General features: G+C 40.4%; 1 protein-coding gene across 1 annotated transcript; it reads left to right on the top strand.

Annotated features, from left to right (window-relative positions):
* The first annotated feature begins 513 nt into the window (after positions 1–513).
* LOC133053616 (eukaryotic translation initiation factor 1A, Y-chromosomal-like) lies at positions 514–15222 on the top strand. The gene is made up of 6 exons (XM_061138168.1): positions 514–529; positions 2328–2411; positions 9289–9392; positions 10357–10407; positions 14157–14238; positions 15128–15222. Exons 1-6 carry the CDS (start codon positions 514–516, stop codon positions 15220–15222), a joined length of 432 nt encoding a protein of 143 aa, XP_060994151.1.
* The last annotated feature ends 1011 nt before the right edge of the window (positions 15223–16233 follow it).

Genomic DNA, 16233 nt, shown 5'->3' with positions numbered 1-16233 from the left:
AAGACAACACATACAATTCAAACAAAGAAACGATCAGAGAGCAAATGGTCAAGAGCACTTATTACAAAATAGCAAAAGTCTACTCAGTAGTTTGAGTCAGCTCAAGCGCTTTCTAGTTGGGGAAATGCATGCGGTCTCCACTATATTGACACATCTCGCTCAGCGCAGTGTTCTCCAAAAATCTATATCTGTCTACTGCAATCTGTCACAGCGTCCCTCACATTGTTGAGTGCCAGGAAGTCAGTGGGTTTGGACTACACGTGCTCCGTAGGGCGGAAGAGACTGTGCTTGGAGGATAGGCCCATAGCGTCAGAGGCGGGGAAAGTGACGTTAACCACGTGACACTGGCTGGGTTGCCATTTTGCTGCTGCTAGGCGTGGCTGCGCTCCGATTTCTCGCGCGAGTTCTCAAGTCGGAGTGTGTAGGTTAGCTCCTTGGAAACCTCGGAGGATTACCTGCCATCGGCAGCGGCACCAGAAGCTGCTTGGAAACAGTGAGCCTGCCGTTGCAGCTATGCCCAAGAATAAAGGTAATGACTCGGCTTCCCGGCACCAGGGTCTGCTCTGCCGCGGTCAGTGGTAGTTTCTCCGTCGTGTGGTTGGCTGAGGTCTTTGAGCGGACTCCACAGTCCACAGAGGAGCTAGGAAGCGGCTCCTGCTTCCTCCCGCTCTGTAGACATAGCGGGATAATTTCCTCTCCGCTTTTGTCAGTTTTACACGGAGCTGAAAATACGATTAGTTTTGGATTCATGCCAGTTTAACTGCAGGACGGTAGTGAACTGGCAGAAGGCTGCTTTCGGGCAGCTGAGGCTTCGTCCCTGAGGCCTTCATCCCTTCCGAAGACTCTCCCTTAGCTGCTGTTTGTGACACACTGATTCTCTCTTTGGGTCTAGTAAATACTTGTCAGTAGTTTACTTTGTGCGCGGTTGACTACTGGTGAAAAGACTGCTTTGCAAACACGGAGGCAAAACGCTGTTGCACGTTTAGGTTCATGTCTGCCAGTTTACTTTCTTCTGCCTGTCACAAACCTTAACCTTCTTTAGAACGCACACATATCCCAACGTGTTCAGCCTTCTTATCCAGTAAAATAGATGCTGGCACTGTGTATTTCTATTTGTCTTTATTCTGAGTCAGACAGTTCACAAATAACCAGATTTGACAGTACTTCTGCTTGTAACTTCCAAAACGGTACTTCTGAGCTAACTGAAGCAGAGCCCTGGGACAGTCAGTCCTTGAATTCTCCTTTTTAGAGACCTGAGTTGTTCTTGTGTCATGTTTAATACTCTTGTAATGCCTCTTGGCAAACTGGAACTGCTAGGAGTGAGAATATCTCCTTCAGAGTAGCACCACATTTCACATTGCACGGCAAACCTCTCTTCATTATTCATTCCTGACACTTCATGTTAGCTCTCAAGGCTTCCTTAAGGTTTGCCACATTGGGTCAAATTTTTCACCTTTGAGTTCAGTGCTCTCTACATTCCCCAAACCAACTGGCACAGCCTTTCTCTAGCAAGCAAATGTTTTCCTGCTAACTATCCAGGCAAACTCTAGAAACCTCTTTTTCATAATGTGTTAGGTAAATTACAAACCACTTCTACTTGGTTTTTTCTAATCTATTTAATTCACTTTTAGCTTAGAAATAAGTGTGCATTTGTAACAAGAGAAACATTCCTTGTTTCCTCCTCTGTTTTTAGGAATGAAGTTTCAGATGCCCACATTCGGTTGTGTATCCTGAAGAGAATAGGCCTGACTTTATGAATGCTGACTTAGTACAGCTTGGTGCTTAATAGATGTTCAATACATTTTTGTTAATGTTATCTTCAGTCCAGCCTTGGGTGGCTCCCGTCTTCCTTCTGTGGGACTTTTAAACCAGCTGCTAACGCTCATGCCAAACTGAAGATGTTTCTACATATGATTTTTCAGTTTCCATTCCTTTACAAATATATGGAGTAGTCTCAGTTTATTAATTGGAAAGTAAATTGTGGAAGAGAATGTATAGAATCCAGGTTTAATTGGAAAGCATGGATAATAAAAATGCTAATGGTTATCTCTGGTAATGTGTTATGTGGTTGATGATATTAGCTGTTAAGCGATTTAGAAGAACGTCATTGGCAATTGGTAAGCGGCTAATCGGTAAGCAAGTTAGGTTAAATTGTAAATCTCTTTTGAGGCCTGTTAATATTTTACTGCTATTTAAATGATAACCTGTTTGTTCCCCTGTGTTTTTGTAAAGTTTCAAAGCTTATGTTCATTTGTTTTACAGTTGAGTTTGTAAACTATTATACAGATGATTAGATTTCAATTTTTATTCACTTTTTAATCACTTAGGTAAAGGAGGCAGAAACAAGCGTAAGGGTAAGAAGGAGAATAAATATAAAAATAGAGACCTAGTCTTTAAAGAAGATGGACAAGGTAAGAATTCTTTACTTATACCTTTTCTAGTAATGTGAATTTCACAGTTTGATCTGAAACATGTCTTAGTCATAATGCTGAGGAGTTGTCTGATAACTCCCTTGTTTTTCTTCATCTAAACGATTTTTATCTGCTTATGTGTTTTTCTTTTTGGTTTTTTTTTTGCTGTGCTGGGCCTTCTTTACTGCGCATGGGCTTTTCTTTCGATGAGGACAGCAGGGGCTGCTCTGTAGCTGCAATGCACGAGCTTCCCATCGGGGTGCCCTCTCCACTTGTGGAGCAGAGGCTCTTGGGAGACCAGGCTTCAGTAGTTGCAGTGCATGGGCTCAGTAGTTGCAGCTTCTAGGCTGTAGAGCACAGGCGCAATAGCTGTGGCACAGGGGCTCAGTCTTTGGGAGGCATGTGAGTTCATCCTGGACCAGGGGTCAGACCAGTGTCTGCTGTATTGGCAGGTGGATTCCCTACCCCTGAGCCACGACGGAAGCCCCTCGTATCTCCATCTTTTCCCCATTTACAGTGCCCTATATTTCTCCATAATTTCTGTATTAATTTATTGTACACTATTTGTTTTCTCATGCAGGTTTACAATGTGGCATTTCTGTAAACAAGGTGTCCTGTTTTTATTCTGTGGATAACCATGGTATAAATGACAGTGAATTGTAGTGTTTGGAGCAGAGTAAGCCTGGCTGCCAACATTGAAAATCGCCTACTTTTGCACTCATTTTTCAGTAGACTATGAGAAATCCATGCCAAGACCTCAGCCCCTCAGTACTCCAATGTCACTAGTGCATGATCATATTTAATAAAGTAACAGAATAGTTGACTCTCTCTTACTTGAGTAAGTGCAGACTAAAATAAGAGTAAAATAACTGACTGAAGCACTTACTTTTTCCCCTTTCATATTTAGCTAAGCCCACAGAGGAGATGAAATATGAGTGCAACTCCCATATTTTGTTTATAACTTAGACTCACTAATTTTCAGTGCTTTCTTCTATTCTTTCTTTTGGAACATGCACATTTTCCTCCTACCATTTTGTTTGTTTGTTTGTTTTTTTCATTTATTTTTATTAGTTGGAGGCTAATTACTTTACAGTATTGTAGTGGTGTTTGCCATACATTGGCATGAATCAGCCATGGATATACATGTATTCCCCCACCCCAACCCCCCCTCCCACCTCTCTCTCCACCCGATCCCTCTGGGTCTTCCCAGTGCACCAGCCCCGAGCACTTGTCTCATGCATCCAACCTGGGCTGGTGATCTGTTTGACCCTTGATAGTATACATGTTTCGATGCTGTTCTCTCAAAACATCCCACCCTCGCCTTCTCGCACAGAGTCCAAAAGCCTGTTCTGTACATCTGTGTCTCTCTTTCTGTGTTGCATGTAGGGTTATGGTTACCAGCTTTCTAAATTCCATATATATGCATTAGTATACTGTATTGGTCTTTATCTTTCTGGCTTTCTTCACTCTGTATAATGGGCTCCAGTTTCATCCATCTCATTAGAACTGATTCAAATGAATTCTTTTTAATGGCTGAGTAATATTCCATGGTGTATATGTACCACAGCTTCCTTATCCATTCCTCTGCTGATGGACATCTGGGTTGCTTCCATGTCCTGGCTATTATAAACAGCGCTGCGATGAACCCTGGGGTGCATGTGTCTCTTTGAGATCTGGTTCCCTCCGTGTGTATGTCCAGAAGTGGGATTGCTGGGTCATATGGCAGTTCTATTTCCAGTTTTTTAAAGACATCTCCACACTGTTCTCCATAGCGGCTGTACTAGTTTGCATTCCCACCAGCAGTGTAAGAGGGTTCCCTTTTCTCCACACCCTCTCCAGCATTTATTGCTTGTAGACTTTTGGATAGCAGCCATCCTGACTGGCGTGTAATGGTACTTCGTTGTGGTTTTGATTTGCATTTCTCTGATAATGAGTGATGTTGAGCATCTTCTCATGTGTTTGTTAGCCATCTGTATGTCTTCTTTGGAGAAATGTCTGTTTAGTTCTTTGGCCCATTTGTTGATTGGGTCATTTATTTTTCTGGAATTGAGCTGCAGGAGTTGCTTGTATATTTCTGAGATTAATCCTTTGTCTGTTGCTTCGTTTGCTATTATTTTCTCCCAATCTGAGGGCTGTCTTTTCACCTTGCTGATAGTTTCTTTGTTGTGCAAAAGCTTTTAAGTTTCATTAGGTCCCGTTTGTTTCTTTTTGCTTTTATTTCCAATATTCTGGGAGGTGGGTCATAGAGGATCCTGCTGTGATTTATGTCGGAGCGTGTTTTGCCTATGTTCTCCTCTGGGAGTTTTATAGTTTCTGGTCTTACATTTAGATCCTTACTGCATTGGAGTTTAGTTTTGTGTATGGTGTTAGAAGGTGTTCTCGTTTCATTCTTTTACAAGTGGTTGACCAGTTTTCCCAGCACCACTTGTTAAAAGAGGTTGTCTTTTTTCCACTGTATATTCTTGCCTCCTTTGTCAAAGTCCTCCTAACATATTAAACTTTCTTCTAGGCGGGTCTCGTTACATACAGTTATGGACTTTAGCCCTAAATATTCCATCTCGTAAGAGCGAAGCCTTTCTCCTATGTAACTCCAGTAGCATGGTCACAGGAAATTTAACCTTAGCATTATACTGTCACTTGGTAGGTACTCGGTTCTAGCCCCAGTGCTTGCGCTTAGTCACATCTGACTCTTTTGAGATCTCGGGGACTGTAGCCCACCTGGCTCCTGTGTCCACAGGATTCTCCAGGCAAGAATACTGGAGTATGTTGCCATTTGCTTCTCCACAGGCTCATCCTGGCCCGGAAGTCTAGTGCGTTGTCTCCTTTGTCTCTTGCGTTTGCAGGTGGATTCTTCATGGCTGAGCCACTGGGCAAACCCCTGTTCAGGAATAGCCAGGAGCCATATGTGGATGTTGAAATGAATTGAAGTTAGCATATTGTTCAGTTCTTGTGCATACCTTTCTCTCAATTGAAAATTCTATTCTCTGTTGTTGAGCTGGTGTATATATAACCACCATAAACATTTGTCCATTTGTTTCAGTCATTTCCAGCACTTCATAACAAAGCCATGTAGTTATTCCTGCATAGTGCAAGTCACTAAACACACACACACACACACACACACACACACACGCTCAGGAACAAACACAAATATTTTTATTGATTATTTGAAACATGATGTGTTTCTAAAGATAATCTGGTCTTTGACCTTCATATTTTTTCCTTACGTTAGAAGTGTGTTTCAGGGCCAGTCTTTAAATTATCATTATCTTTTCTTTGTTCTTTTCTCCTGTGTAGCAGCCCTGAGTACTGAGCTGGGTTCATGGCCTGTGATGCAAGGGACTGTCCATAGTTGGAATCCCATTTACCTTTCAGGATAATGACAGATGAGACAAGAATCTCTTTGGGGGAGTTGTTTCTCAGTCACTAAGCCATGTCTGTGACCCTTGCGGGACCCCGTGAACGGCAGTACACCTGGGTTCCCTGTCCTTACCATACCCTTGCATTCGCTCAGACGCTTATCCCTTGAATCCTGTGATACCATCCAACCGTCTCATCTTCTGTTGTCCTGTTCTCTTCCCCTCCTGCTTTCCCTCCCACATCAGGGTCTTCTCCTTGCAGTCGACTCTTTGCATCAGGTGGCCAAAGTATTGGAGCTTCAGCAGCAGTCCTTGCAGTGAATATTCAGGGTTGATCTCCTTTAGGATTGACTGATTTGATTTCCTTGCTGCCCAAGGGACTCTGAAGAGTCTTCTCCAGCGCTACAGTTGATACACTTCAACTCTTTGGCGTTCAGCCCTCTTCATGGTCCCAACTCGCACATCCATACATGACTACTGGAAGAACTAGAGCTTTGACGGTACAGAGCGTTGTCATCAAAGTAATATCTCTGCCTTTTAACATGCTGTCTAGAGTTGTCATCGCTTTTCTTCCAAGGAGCAGTTCAGTTCAGTTCAGTCGCTCAGTCATTTCCAACTCTTTGCAACGCCGTGGACTACAGCAAGCCAGGCCTCCCTGTCCATCAGCAACTCCTGGAGTTTAGCCAGACTCATGTCCCTTGAGTCAGTGATGCCATCCAACCAGCTCATCCTCTCTTGTTCCCTTCTCCTCCCGTCCTCAATCTTTGCCAGCATCAGGGTCTTTGCGAAAGAGTCAACTCGTCACATCAGGTGGCCAAAGTATTGGAGTTTCAGCTTCAAGATCAGTCCTTCCAATGAACACCCAGGACCGATCTCCTTTAGTATGGACTGGTTGGATCTCCTTGCAGTCCAAGTGACTCTCAAGAGTCTCCTCCAACAGCACAGTTCAAGAGCATCAGTTCTTCAGCACTCAGCTTTCTTTACCGTCCTGTCTCACACATCCATACATGACTGCTGGAAAAACCATAGCCTTTGCCTAGATGCACCTTTGTTGGCAAAGGAATGTCTCTGCTTTTCAATATGCTGTATAGTTTGGTTGTAACTTTCCATCCAAGCGTCTTTTTATGTCATGCTTATGGTCACCATCTGCAGTGGCTTTCAAGGCCCCGAAACTAAAGTCAGCCACTGTTTCCACTCTTCCTTATGTATTTGCCATGAAGTGATGGCACCGCAAGCCATGATCTTTGTTTTCAGAATGTTTAGCTTTAAGCCAACTTTTTCCCTCTCTTCTTTCACTCTCATAAAGAGGATCTTTCCTCAAGGGTGCTGTCATCTGCGTATCTGAGATTATTGAATTTTTGCCGGCAGTCTTGATTCCACCTTGTGCTTCATCCAGCCCAGCATTTCTCGTGATGTACTCTGCATAGAAGTTAAATAGGCAGGTTGACAATGTGCAGCCTAGATATGCTCCATTTCCTACTTGGAACCAGTCTGTTGTTCCACATCCACCAGTAACTGTTGCTTCCTGACTTGCATACAGATTTCTCAAGAGGCAGGTCAGGTGGGCTGGTATTCCCAACGTTTTTGAATTGTGCACAGTTTATTGTGATCTGCACAGTCAAAGGCTCTGGCATAGTCAGTAAAGCAGAAATAGATGTTTTTCTGGAACTCTCTTGCTTTTTCCATGATCCAGTGGATGTTGGCAATTTGATCTCCGTTCCTCTGCCTTTAGAAAACCAGGTTTGAACATCTGGAAGTTCACAGTTCATGTATTGTTGAAGCCTGGCTTGTAGAATTTTGAGCATTACTTTGCCAGCGTATGAGATGAGTACAGCAGTGCGGTACTTTGAGAGGTTTTGGCGTTGCCTTTCTTTGGGATTGGAAAGAAAACTGACGTTTCCTGTCCCCTTGCCCCTGCTGAGTATTCCAAATTTGCTGGCACATTGACTGCAGCACTTTCACAGCATCATCTTTGAGGATTTGAAATAGCTCAGCTGGAAATCCATCACCTCCACTAGCTTTGTCTGTAGTGATACTTCTAAGGCCCGCTTGATTTCACGTTCCAAGATGTCTGGCTCCAGGTGAGTGATCACTCCTTGGTGATTATCTGGGTCGGGCAGATCATTTTTGTGCACTTCTGTGTATTCTTGCCACCTCTTCTTAATATCTTCTGCTTCTGTTAAGTCCATACCATTTCTGCCTTTTCTGGAGCCCATCTTTGCATGACACGTTCCCTTGGTATCTCTAATTGTCCTGAAGAAATCTTTTCCATTCTTTTATTTTCCTCTCTTTGCTTGCACTGGTCGCCAAGGAAGGCTTTCTTATCTCTCCTTGCCATTGTTTGGAACTCTGCATTCAAATGGGTATGTCTTTCCTTTACTCCTTTGTTTTCACTTCCCTTCTTTTCATAGCTGTTTGTAAGGCCTCCTCGAGAGCCATCTTGCATTTTTTGCATTTCTTTTTCTTGGGGATGGTCTTGCTCCCTGTCTCCTGTACAATGTCACGAACCTCTGTCTGTAGTTCATCTGGCACTCTGTCTATCAGATCTAGTTCCTTAAATCTGTTTCTCACTTCCACGGTATAATCATCAGGGACTTTATTTATATCATACCTGAAAGGTCCAGGAGCAGTCGCCTTTAATATCGTGGCTGCAGTGGCTGTCACTTTGATGTTTGTCCTTAGTAAACCTTTAGTAATGTACCTGCTTTATATTAACTGCCTGTTTCTTTCTCTATTCTGATGCCTGCGTTTGTCATTTAAAGTCAAGAAGACGTCATCCCGTGCTGGCTAATGCTTATGTCAGTGTCTTCAACTGACAGTAGAATCTGGTGGCCTCTTGACTATGCTTAGATAGAATTGTCTTTAAGCATTTGACGCTTTATCTTGAAATACTCTATTAAGGACTTTAGAATAAGCATCAGTGTGTCCTCAAGCAAATGTTCGTTGGTGATCAGCCTGCTGTTGCTTATCAGTAGAGTTAATGAGGGAAAGGAGAGGCAAGATTTTGCAAATATGCAGCATGAGAGGTTGCTAAGCCAGCATGTAGGGCGCAGTCTGAAGTGAGCCACTTTGGTGTGCAGAGGTGGAGCATGCAGTCGTGAAGACAAAGACTGAACTGATTTTCTCAAATTAGTGGATGACTTAAATATACCCAGTAGCGATAGCTTTTCGTGGAAATAACGTTTGTGATTTTGGATTAACTGCTTCACTTTTGTCAACTTTTACTTGCTCAGAAAACAAGAGGATAAGTGCATCAGTTTAGCTGAATGAGACCGTAGCCATTGCTTGAGAGCCTAAGAGTTCTCCCATTTTTGTGGATAACATTAATATATGTCCCCTGAGACAGCTCTCATTTGTTGTCATACTTGAACCTTTTGTTCTGTTTTAAATTATGGTTTGGTCTAAAGTTAGCACTCACAGTGAAGTTACCAACTTAATCACAAGTGTTGCATTTTTAGGAAAACTGGACAGTATGTTACGGTTTTGTTTTTCTTTTTTCTTTTCTGCCCCTTCCTAAGAGTATGCCCAGGTAACCAAAATGTTGGGAAATGCACGGTTGGAAGCAGTGTGCTTTGACGGTGTGACAAGGATATGTCATATCCGAGGAAGCTTGAGAAAAAAGGTCAGTGTGGAGGTATATTTTCCTTTAGTCCAAAGCTTACCTTTAAAACATTTATCTGTGCTTCCAAGTGACTGAATTTGGTGAATTCTTGAAGACTTCAAGAATAGTGATTTATATGGCAATATAAACGCATAAAATTAGAAAATGCTTGATAACTTTAATACTAGGACTTAGATTTAGAAAGAATGATTTGTGACACCTAGACTGGACTTATGCCAGAAATGTTTGCTCTTGCGGAAACAGACAGAGTCCGTGTATGAACCAAATGGAAATGGTAAGCCGTGAAAGAAAGAAAGAAAGAAAGCAAGAAAAATAAAACACCTGAAGATTATTTTTCAGACAACAGAAGTCCAATTGTTAACTAAACCTAACATTTGGTCCTGGGTAAGACTTTGCTTTGTGGGAACAGCTGTATGTGTTGTTAGGAACATTTGAAATTGGAACATGGTAGAGCATCTTATTTAGTAATTTTGGCACGTTGATTGACCATATTGTTTAAAAGTTCCTTCAACCCTACTTTTTTGGATTAAAAATCAGTTTTGTTCTCTTGAGTCATTCTCTTCCAGTTAGTGGTTTGGGAACCTGAATTGACGTCGACTGGTAACTAGATGACTGTATTTGTGTAGATGACTTATTTTCATTTGTTGAAAAGAACTGAAAATGTCCAGAGTGATTTGTGAATAAAAGTAATTCACGTGACAAAGAACTATGCTCTTGTACATTCAGATGCTCGTAGGCATGAGCACACACACAGATAATACACACATACATGCACATACACACACAACACACACACAGACCACACACACATACACACACACACTCAACTGTAGTTTTGCTGTAATTCATTAGTAGATATTTCTCACAGACCGAATGAATTATATTTTTTGTATTAAGTATTGCTTTACATTGAACACTATTGTTTGCATTTTACATACAATATAGCATGAGTTTTCTTTTATAGGTTTGGATAAATTCTTCAGATATTATATTGGTTGGTCTTCGAGACTATCAGGTAAGAATTACGTGTAAGTGTATAATCTTGAATTTAAGAATCATTAATATCAGTATCTAGATGATGCAATAAAATGCATTTGACCTGTTCTAGCCAGTTATGAGTCTCATCCTTCTGGCATCCAAATTTGTTATGATCCACAGTGTTTAAGATGATAGGATTCTGGCTGGCTGACGGTACATGTGTTTTGTGGGAAGACTGGTTGTTTCTTTCTTTATTTTAAATATAATAAGTAATAAATATTCTCTTATAATTTTGGATAAATACTAGAGCTCATCCTTCTGTCCTTCTTTAAAGTCCAGGTGTATTCAGGCCTCTGTGCTAGGTTTTCAGTGATTCTGGTGCAGGCTGACGTTTTCAGTATTCTGCAGTAAAATGAGAAGGTATCTTCATATTTTATGATATATATTTCACAGAGCTAGATTATTCATTTTCCTTTCACTTGTCTTTTCCTTTAATTTTTGATGGCGCTGAAGCTCGTGGGATCTTAGATCCCCAGTCAGAGATTGAACCCAGAATACATCTGAGGAAGCCCTGAGTCCTTGTCATTGGACCACCAGAGGACTCCGCCCATTTTGCTTTTTAAATACTTTTGTAAACTACCCTTTGCTGAAATAGAACAGTAGCATATGAGAGTGATTTTCATTAGCATTATTACTCACTAAAAAAAATTTAGTAATTTATGTTGGGTTCTCAGTTGCAGTTTTTAAATTTCAAGGTCTCAAATCGCAGTTTGAGAAATCACTGCTGTAAGATGATGCAATTAAGTCAGGCAAAACCTCTAATCTCCAAGGGGGGGGGGGTTTGGCTTGTAGGAGAAGGGTAAGACATAGACTAGGTCATTTAGAGTGTATGTTATAAATCTGAGATGAATGCTTAAAAAGCTACTTGTTAGTTGCCCGCTATGACCTCAGTGTTTGTACTAAGACTTGTGAGACAGAAGTCAAACCCATCACATGTGCCCAGTTAAATTTTAAGTGCAATAATTCTATTATCAGGTCATGTTTCTCTCTCTATTCTATTATCAAGTCATGTTTCCTGTAAATAATTAAGATGTGCTGATTTGTAAATTTCAGTCTTCTGTTTCCCTGTTGATTTTTTTGGTGTGATCATTCTATTAGTGATTAAAGCGACTTTTTTATCTCCACTAGTTTTCTTTTAAAGAATAAGTTTGTCTTGATTCTCTAGTGAAATATTCTTCACAATTAAAACGACATTATGCACACTGTTTCTTGTCTTCTTTTCACACATGCTACCCGAGGTAATGTCTCTGTTAAGTCCAGCTTGTAGGCTTTCTCAGTCATGCTTTGTATTGCCTACGTATTTTCTGGTATGTGAGCGAACACATTTTCCTTTTTCTTTGTACGTCCCATGTTTGTTCTTGTTTCTGTTTTTGTTGAAAACTCAAAAGTGCAAATATAACATGGTGAGACGGGAGATCCGATTTCTTCTCCCAGGGCTTTTTTCTTGCCATTGTTTGTTGAGTGATTTCTGAAACAGATTGTGTAAGGCATGAATCTTTTCCTTGCCTGTGGCCACTGGATGCTTCTTTATAACATCACAGACAGCCCGTGTTTGAGGTTTCATTAAAAACCAGCAGGCCTCTCATCCTCTGCATTCAGGCCCTGTGCTTGCAGTGGTATACCTTTGATACTAAGCCAGGCGACTGATAGCTCTTCATTTCAGGCTCGTGCAGAAAATCCAGGTGACTCGAAGCTGAGAGGTTAGGAGCATCCCTGAACTTTGATTAGTGTGTCTTCAGTCTTGATTCCACATATAAGTGAGGTCCTACAGTGTTTGCCTTCTCTGTGTGACTTGTTTCTCTTAGCACACTACCCTCCGGTTTCATCCTAGTTGCTCCAGATGGCAGGATTTATCTGCATTGGATGTTATCCCCTCATTGGTCATAACATTTGCAAATATTTTTACCGATCTAGTACACTGTCTTTTTGTAGTTGTTGTTGACAATTTGCTTTTCTGTGCAAAAGTGATTTAGTGTGATGTAGTTCCACTGAGTAGGTTTTGCTTGTGTTGCTTATGGCTTTGGTGTCGTATACAAAAAGCAAAGAGCAAGAGCGGCACTTGGTAGTTTTGCACTGCGTTCTCTTGCCAGTAGTTTGAGGGTTTCAGGCCTGTGTTTAAATTTCTGATCTACTTCAGGGTAATTTCAGGCAGTTTGTGGTGTAAGAAAGGCGTCCACTATATGTTAAGTATTGTTTTCCCAGTACTGTTTATTGGAGAGGATGTCTTTTCTATACTGAGATCTTGGTTCCCTTCATGGGTTTTGATTGTCTTTGAAAAATTTTATTTCTGAGTGATGAGTTTTGTCCCAAGAGTCCATATTACTGGTGAAATGCCGGAGACATATTGTTGGGACAGTTGTGTTTGGAAAGCAGGAAGTGTGTGTCCTCCAGCTTTATTCTTCCTCCAGGTTGCTTTGGTGGTTAGGATTGTTTGCGGTTCCATATAGCTTTGTCTCTGAAAATAACTGCTACTTGAATTTCTATGGGAATCGCATGGAATCTGTACATTACTTTGCGTAGTATGGACACATTACTACTATAACTGACTTTTGCATATTGATTTTATATCCTGAAACTTTACTGAATTTTTTTCCTTTGTATGTTTTTCTGATCTGGATCATCCATTTATAACCTTTCCATTTTTCATATGTGCTGAGTAAAAATATAGACTCTGTAAATGTGCATCATTTTCATGTGCATTTATTTTAGTTGAACTACATATAACCCCGGAAAGGAATGGAAAAATTGTTAGTTCCCAGTTTAATTCTTTGTTTCACGGGCAGTGTAACCACAATTATATTAATCCTATAAGGGATTGAGGTACTGACTTCAAAGTGATAGCCACAAACAGCTCTTCTGATTTTTAATCTGCTGTGGATAATTGCAAACCCTTGTTACTGAAATCATATTGTAAAGATAATAGCAGCACCCCCACTCTGTGGAAGTATCTTAGTACATTATTAGCTAATCTCTTCCCTACTGAGTTGCACTGAGACTTTTAACACAATACCTACATGTTTTTTTGTGCACATTATAGTTTGAGAAGTGTTGCTTTCTACTACACTGCAGTTTTATGACTGTGATATTTTCAGTTGCCTTTCTTTAGGCCTTTTCTAGGTTAATTGTAAGCATTCAGAATTGTTTGCTCTGTCAGTGACTGGGCGTCTTTAAAATGGAGAAAAGTGAACTTTGTTAGGGCAGTACTTCACAGGCATATTTGCATCAGAAGCACACAGAAGAGCTTTATAAACACACAAGGACTTCACTCCAAGCCTGTCAGGTTTTAGGAGAATATAGGTATCTTTTTAAATCACCACAAACAATGCAAATCAGTAAGATACTCTAAGAACTGTGGGTGATAGAAAGGTTTCTCTTGGGTAACAATACCATCTTCACTTAGAACTACAGTGTTAGAGAGTGAACAAGGACAGTAGTGCCACAGCATTCCCCCCCCCCCACCCCGCCCCGCCGCCGTGTTTCCTTTTCGTACTTTTGATTCAGTGCGTTATATACATCATTTTCCTAGTCTATATTTTATTTGGTCATGCATGCAGACTTCATCACGAGGACTTGTGTGTGTGTGTGTGTGCGCGTGTGTGCGGATGATAGAAGGAAGGTGAGAGAATGGTGAGGTTTCACATAAGTGTGTTTATCTGAAAGTAATTTATGAGACAGCTGATGATTCTTTGCATAACCAATTTTGATCCTTCCTTGTTCTTCTCCAAGGATAACAGAGCAGATGTAATCTTAAAGTACAGTGCAGATGAAGCTAGAAGTCTGAAGGCTTATGGAGAGCTTCCAGAATATGGTAGTTATTATCAAAGATTTTACATTTCCCTGTCTTCTCATAGCATTTGCTAATTAGTGTTTAGGTGAAGCAGTTGTTTCAGGATTCTCTCTCTTTATGTATTTTTACAAATATGCTTCAATCCTCTTTAACTATGTGTTAAATACTTCAGTATATTAAGAACTTAGTAATGGATTATCTTCCTGCAGTATATTCTTTTGGTGGGGAATGAAAAATTTACGGGCTCTAGACTTATACATACGAGTTGTTAAAGGAATGCCTCTTAACAATGCTTAAGAGATTATATAGCTGGTTTCAGCTACTCGATGACAACAGTTATGGTACTGGTATTGATTTTTGTGGAGGAGTATTCAGTTTTTCTTCGTATACAGAGTACTGTTGTGGCGTTTTGTGGAGAGTGCTTTTAAAAGATATCCCTTTTATTTTTTAAAGACAAAAGTATTCCTCTAGTAAGCTTGGAAAGATGAAAATACTTCTAGTAACCAAAAAGAGGAAGTGCACTAAACGCACATTTTGGACATGATAGCAATTTTACTTACTCTATTAGAGTGCATTTTATTATCAAGTTATGTGGTTTTAAGTAAGAGTGAAGATTCTGATGACAATTAGGTCGTTTAAGAAATACTAAGATAATTGGGAATCAGATCAATACTTACTTGGCAGTGAACTTCTTTTAGCAGTTTCATTGTGAGTTTGTTCTCTGTGATGTGTTTGCAGTTGGGAAGATTTTTCTTGGAATGAAACTGTTGAATCGAAGTTTGATTACAAGCAGTCTGTTGTACACTTCAGTGTTTTAGTAGTAATCCAGTATTGTTTCTTTAAATAGGCAATTAATCTAGTAACACCTTGATTTTATATTTTTAAGCGTATGCTCTTATTGTATTTTTAGTGGAACTTAGTGACACAGATACCTTTGAAACTGAAGATGATGATGAAATCCAGTTTAAGGACCCTGCAGCTGAGGGTGAAGACCCTGAGGTGTAAGTCAAGGCTGAACCGTGTGTGTGTATGCTTTTTAATGTTTTGTACATGAAAGTAGTCAGATCTTTTACCGTTTTAGGTCTCAGAAGGTTGAACACGTGAATATATATTGAGGCCTATGTATCCGTGAGTTTGAATATTCCTTAATATTCAGAATCCACCATGGCAACCTTTTTAAATTTTCAAAAACTTTATAGTTCTTTGGATCCTTGTTTGTTTGTCTTTTAAATCAGTTAGGTTTGACAGTGGGCACTCCATAATGAGCCTTTATTAAGCAAGGGGGTGTACAGTGATAGTATTAAGAAGTTTAGCAGACAGGTTTAAAGTGTATTGCCTCACAAGGCTGGTACATTAATAGAAGTAAAGCATGTTGAAGCCAGCTTGCTGAAGCACTGGAATTTTAGTTCACTGCAAAGCATTCTTAAAATGAAGGCCTGTTTTGTTGCCCGTGTATTTAGAGGTCACATTAATTGTCCTGTATCACTCTAGGACAAAGTTTTGGTTTGGAGTTTGTGGGAAATGGTTGTTTATCTTGGTAAGGAATTAGTGATGATAAGACTCCTCCATGTCTCACTGTTCTGCTATGAATGTATTTAAGTGAAAGTTTTATTGATTTGTATCTCTTGACTTTTGAGACAGGCCCATCGAGTAATTGGAATGACAGTATGGCTTATACTCTTGTAAGGCCTGTTAGACTTCTTCTTCTTTTGGTACTTCTGTGGTAAAAATGTACTGTAGAAACCAAACGTGCAAAAACATCAATGAGTGTTTGAACACCAAGGTAGAAGTTCAGAATTCCAGGAGCACATTTTAGGAAGTCTAAACCGGATCACTGCCCTCGGAAACAGATTTCAAGATCTTTCATTTACCAACATCCTTATTAAGAGCGTTTTCAGACACTGAGAGAAACTGAATTTTAAGTGGAAGTGAGCAATCACACGTTCACCTACATTATACAGTTTACTAGTTGCTAGTCAGTCTTTCGCATCTATTGTGTTCATACCAGTCCGTACT

The sequence above is a fragment of the Dama dama genome, chromosome Y, assembly GCF_033118175.1.
Source record: "Dama dama isolate Ldn47 chromosome Y, ASM3311817v1, whole genome shotgun sequence".
NCBI lineage: Eukaryota > Metazoa > Chordata > Mammalia > Artiodactyla > Cervidae > Dama > Dama dama.
This window is presented reverse-complemented; position numbering and strand designations above follow the sequence as displayed.

Excerpts from the sequence above, each read along its gene's own strand:
- LOC133053616 (XM_061138168.1), top strand. Across the intron at positions 9,393-10,356 it reads GAGGAAGCTTGAGAAAAAAG|GTTTGGATAAATTCTTCAGA; the intron begins GTCAGTGTGGAG and ends TTTCTTTTATAG. Across the intron at positions 10,408-14,156 it reads TTGGTCTTCGAGACTATCAG|GATAACAGAGCAGATGTAAT; the intron begins GTAAGAATTACG and ends TTCTTCTCCAAG.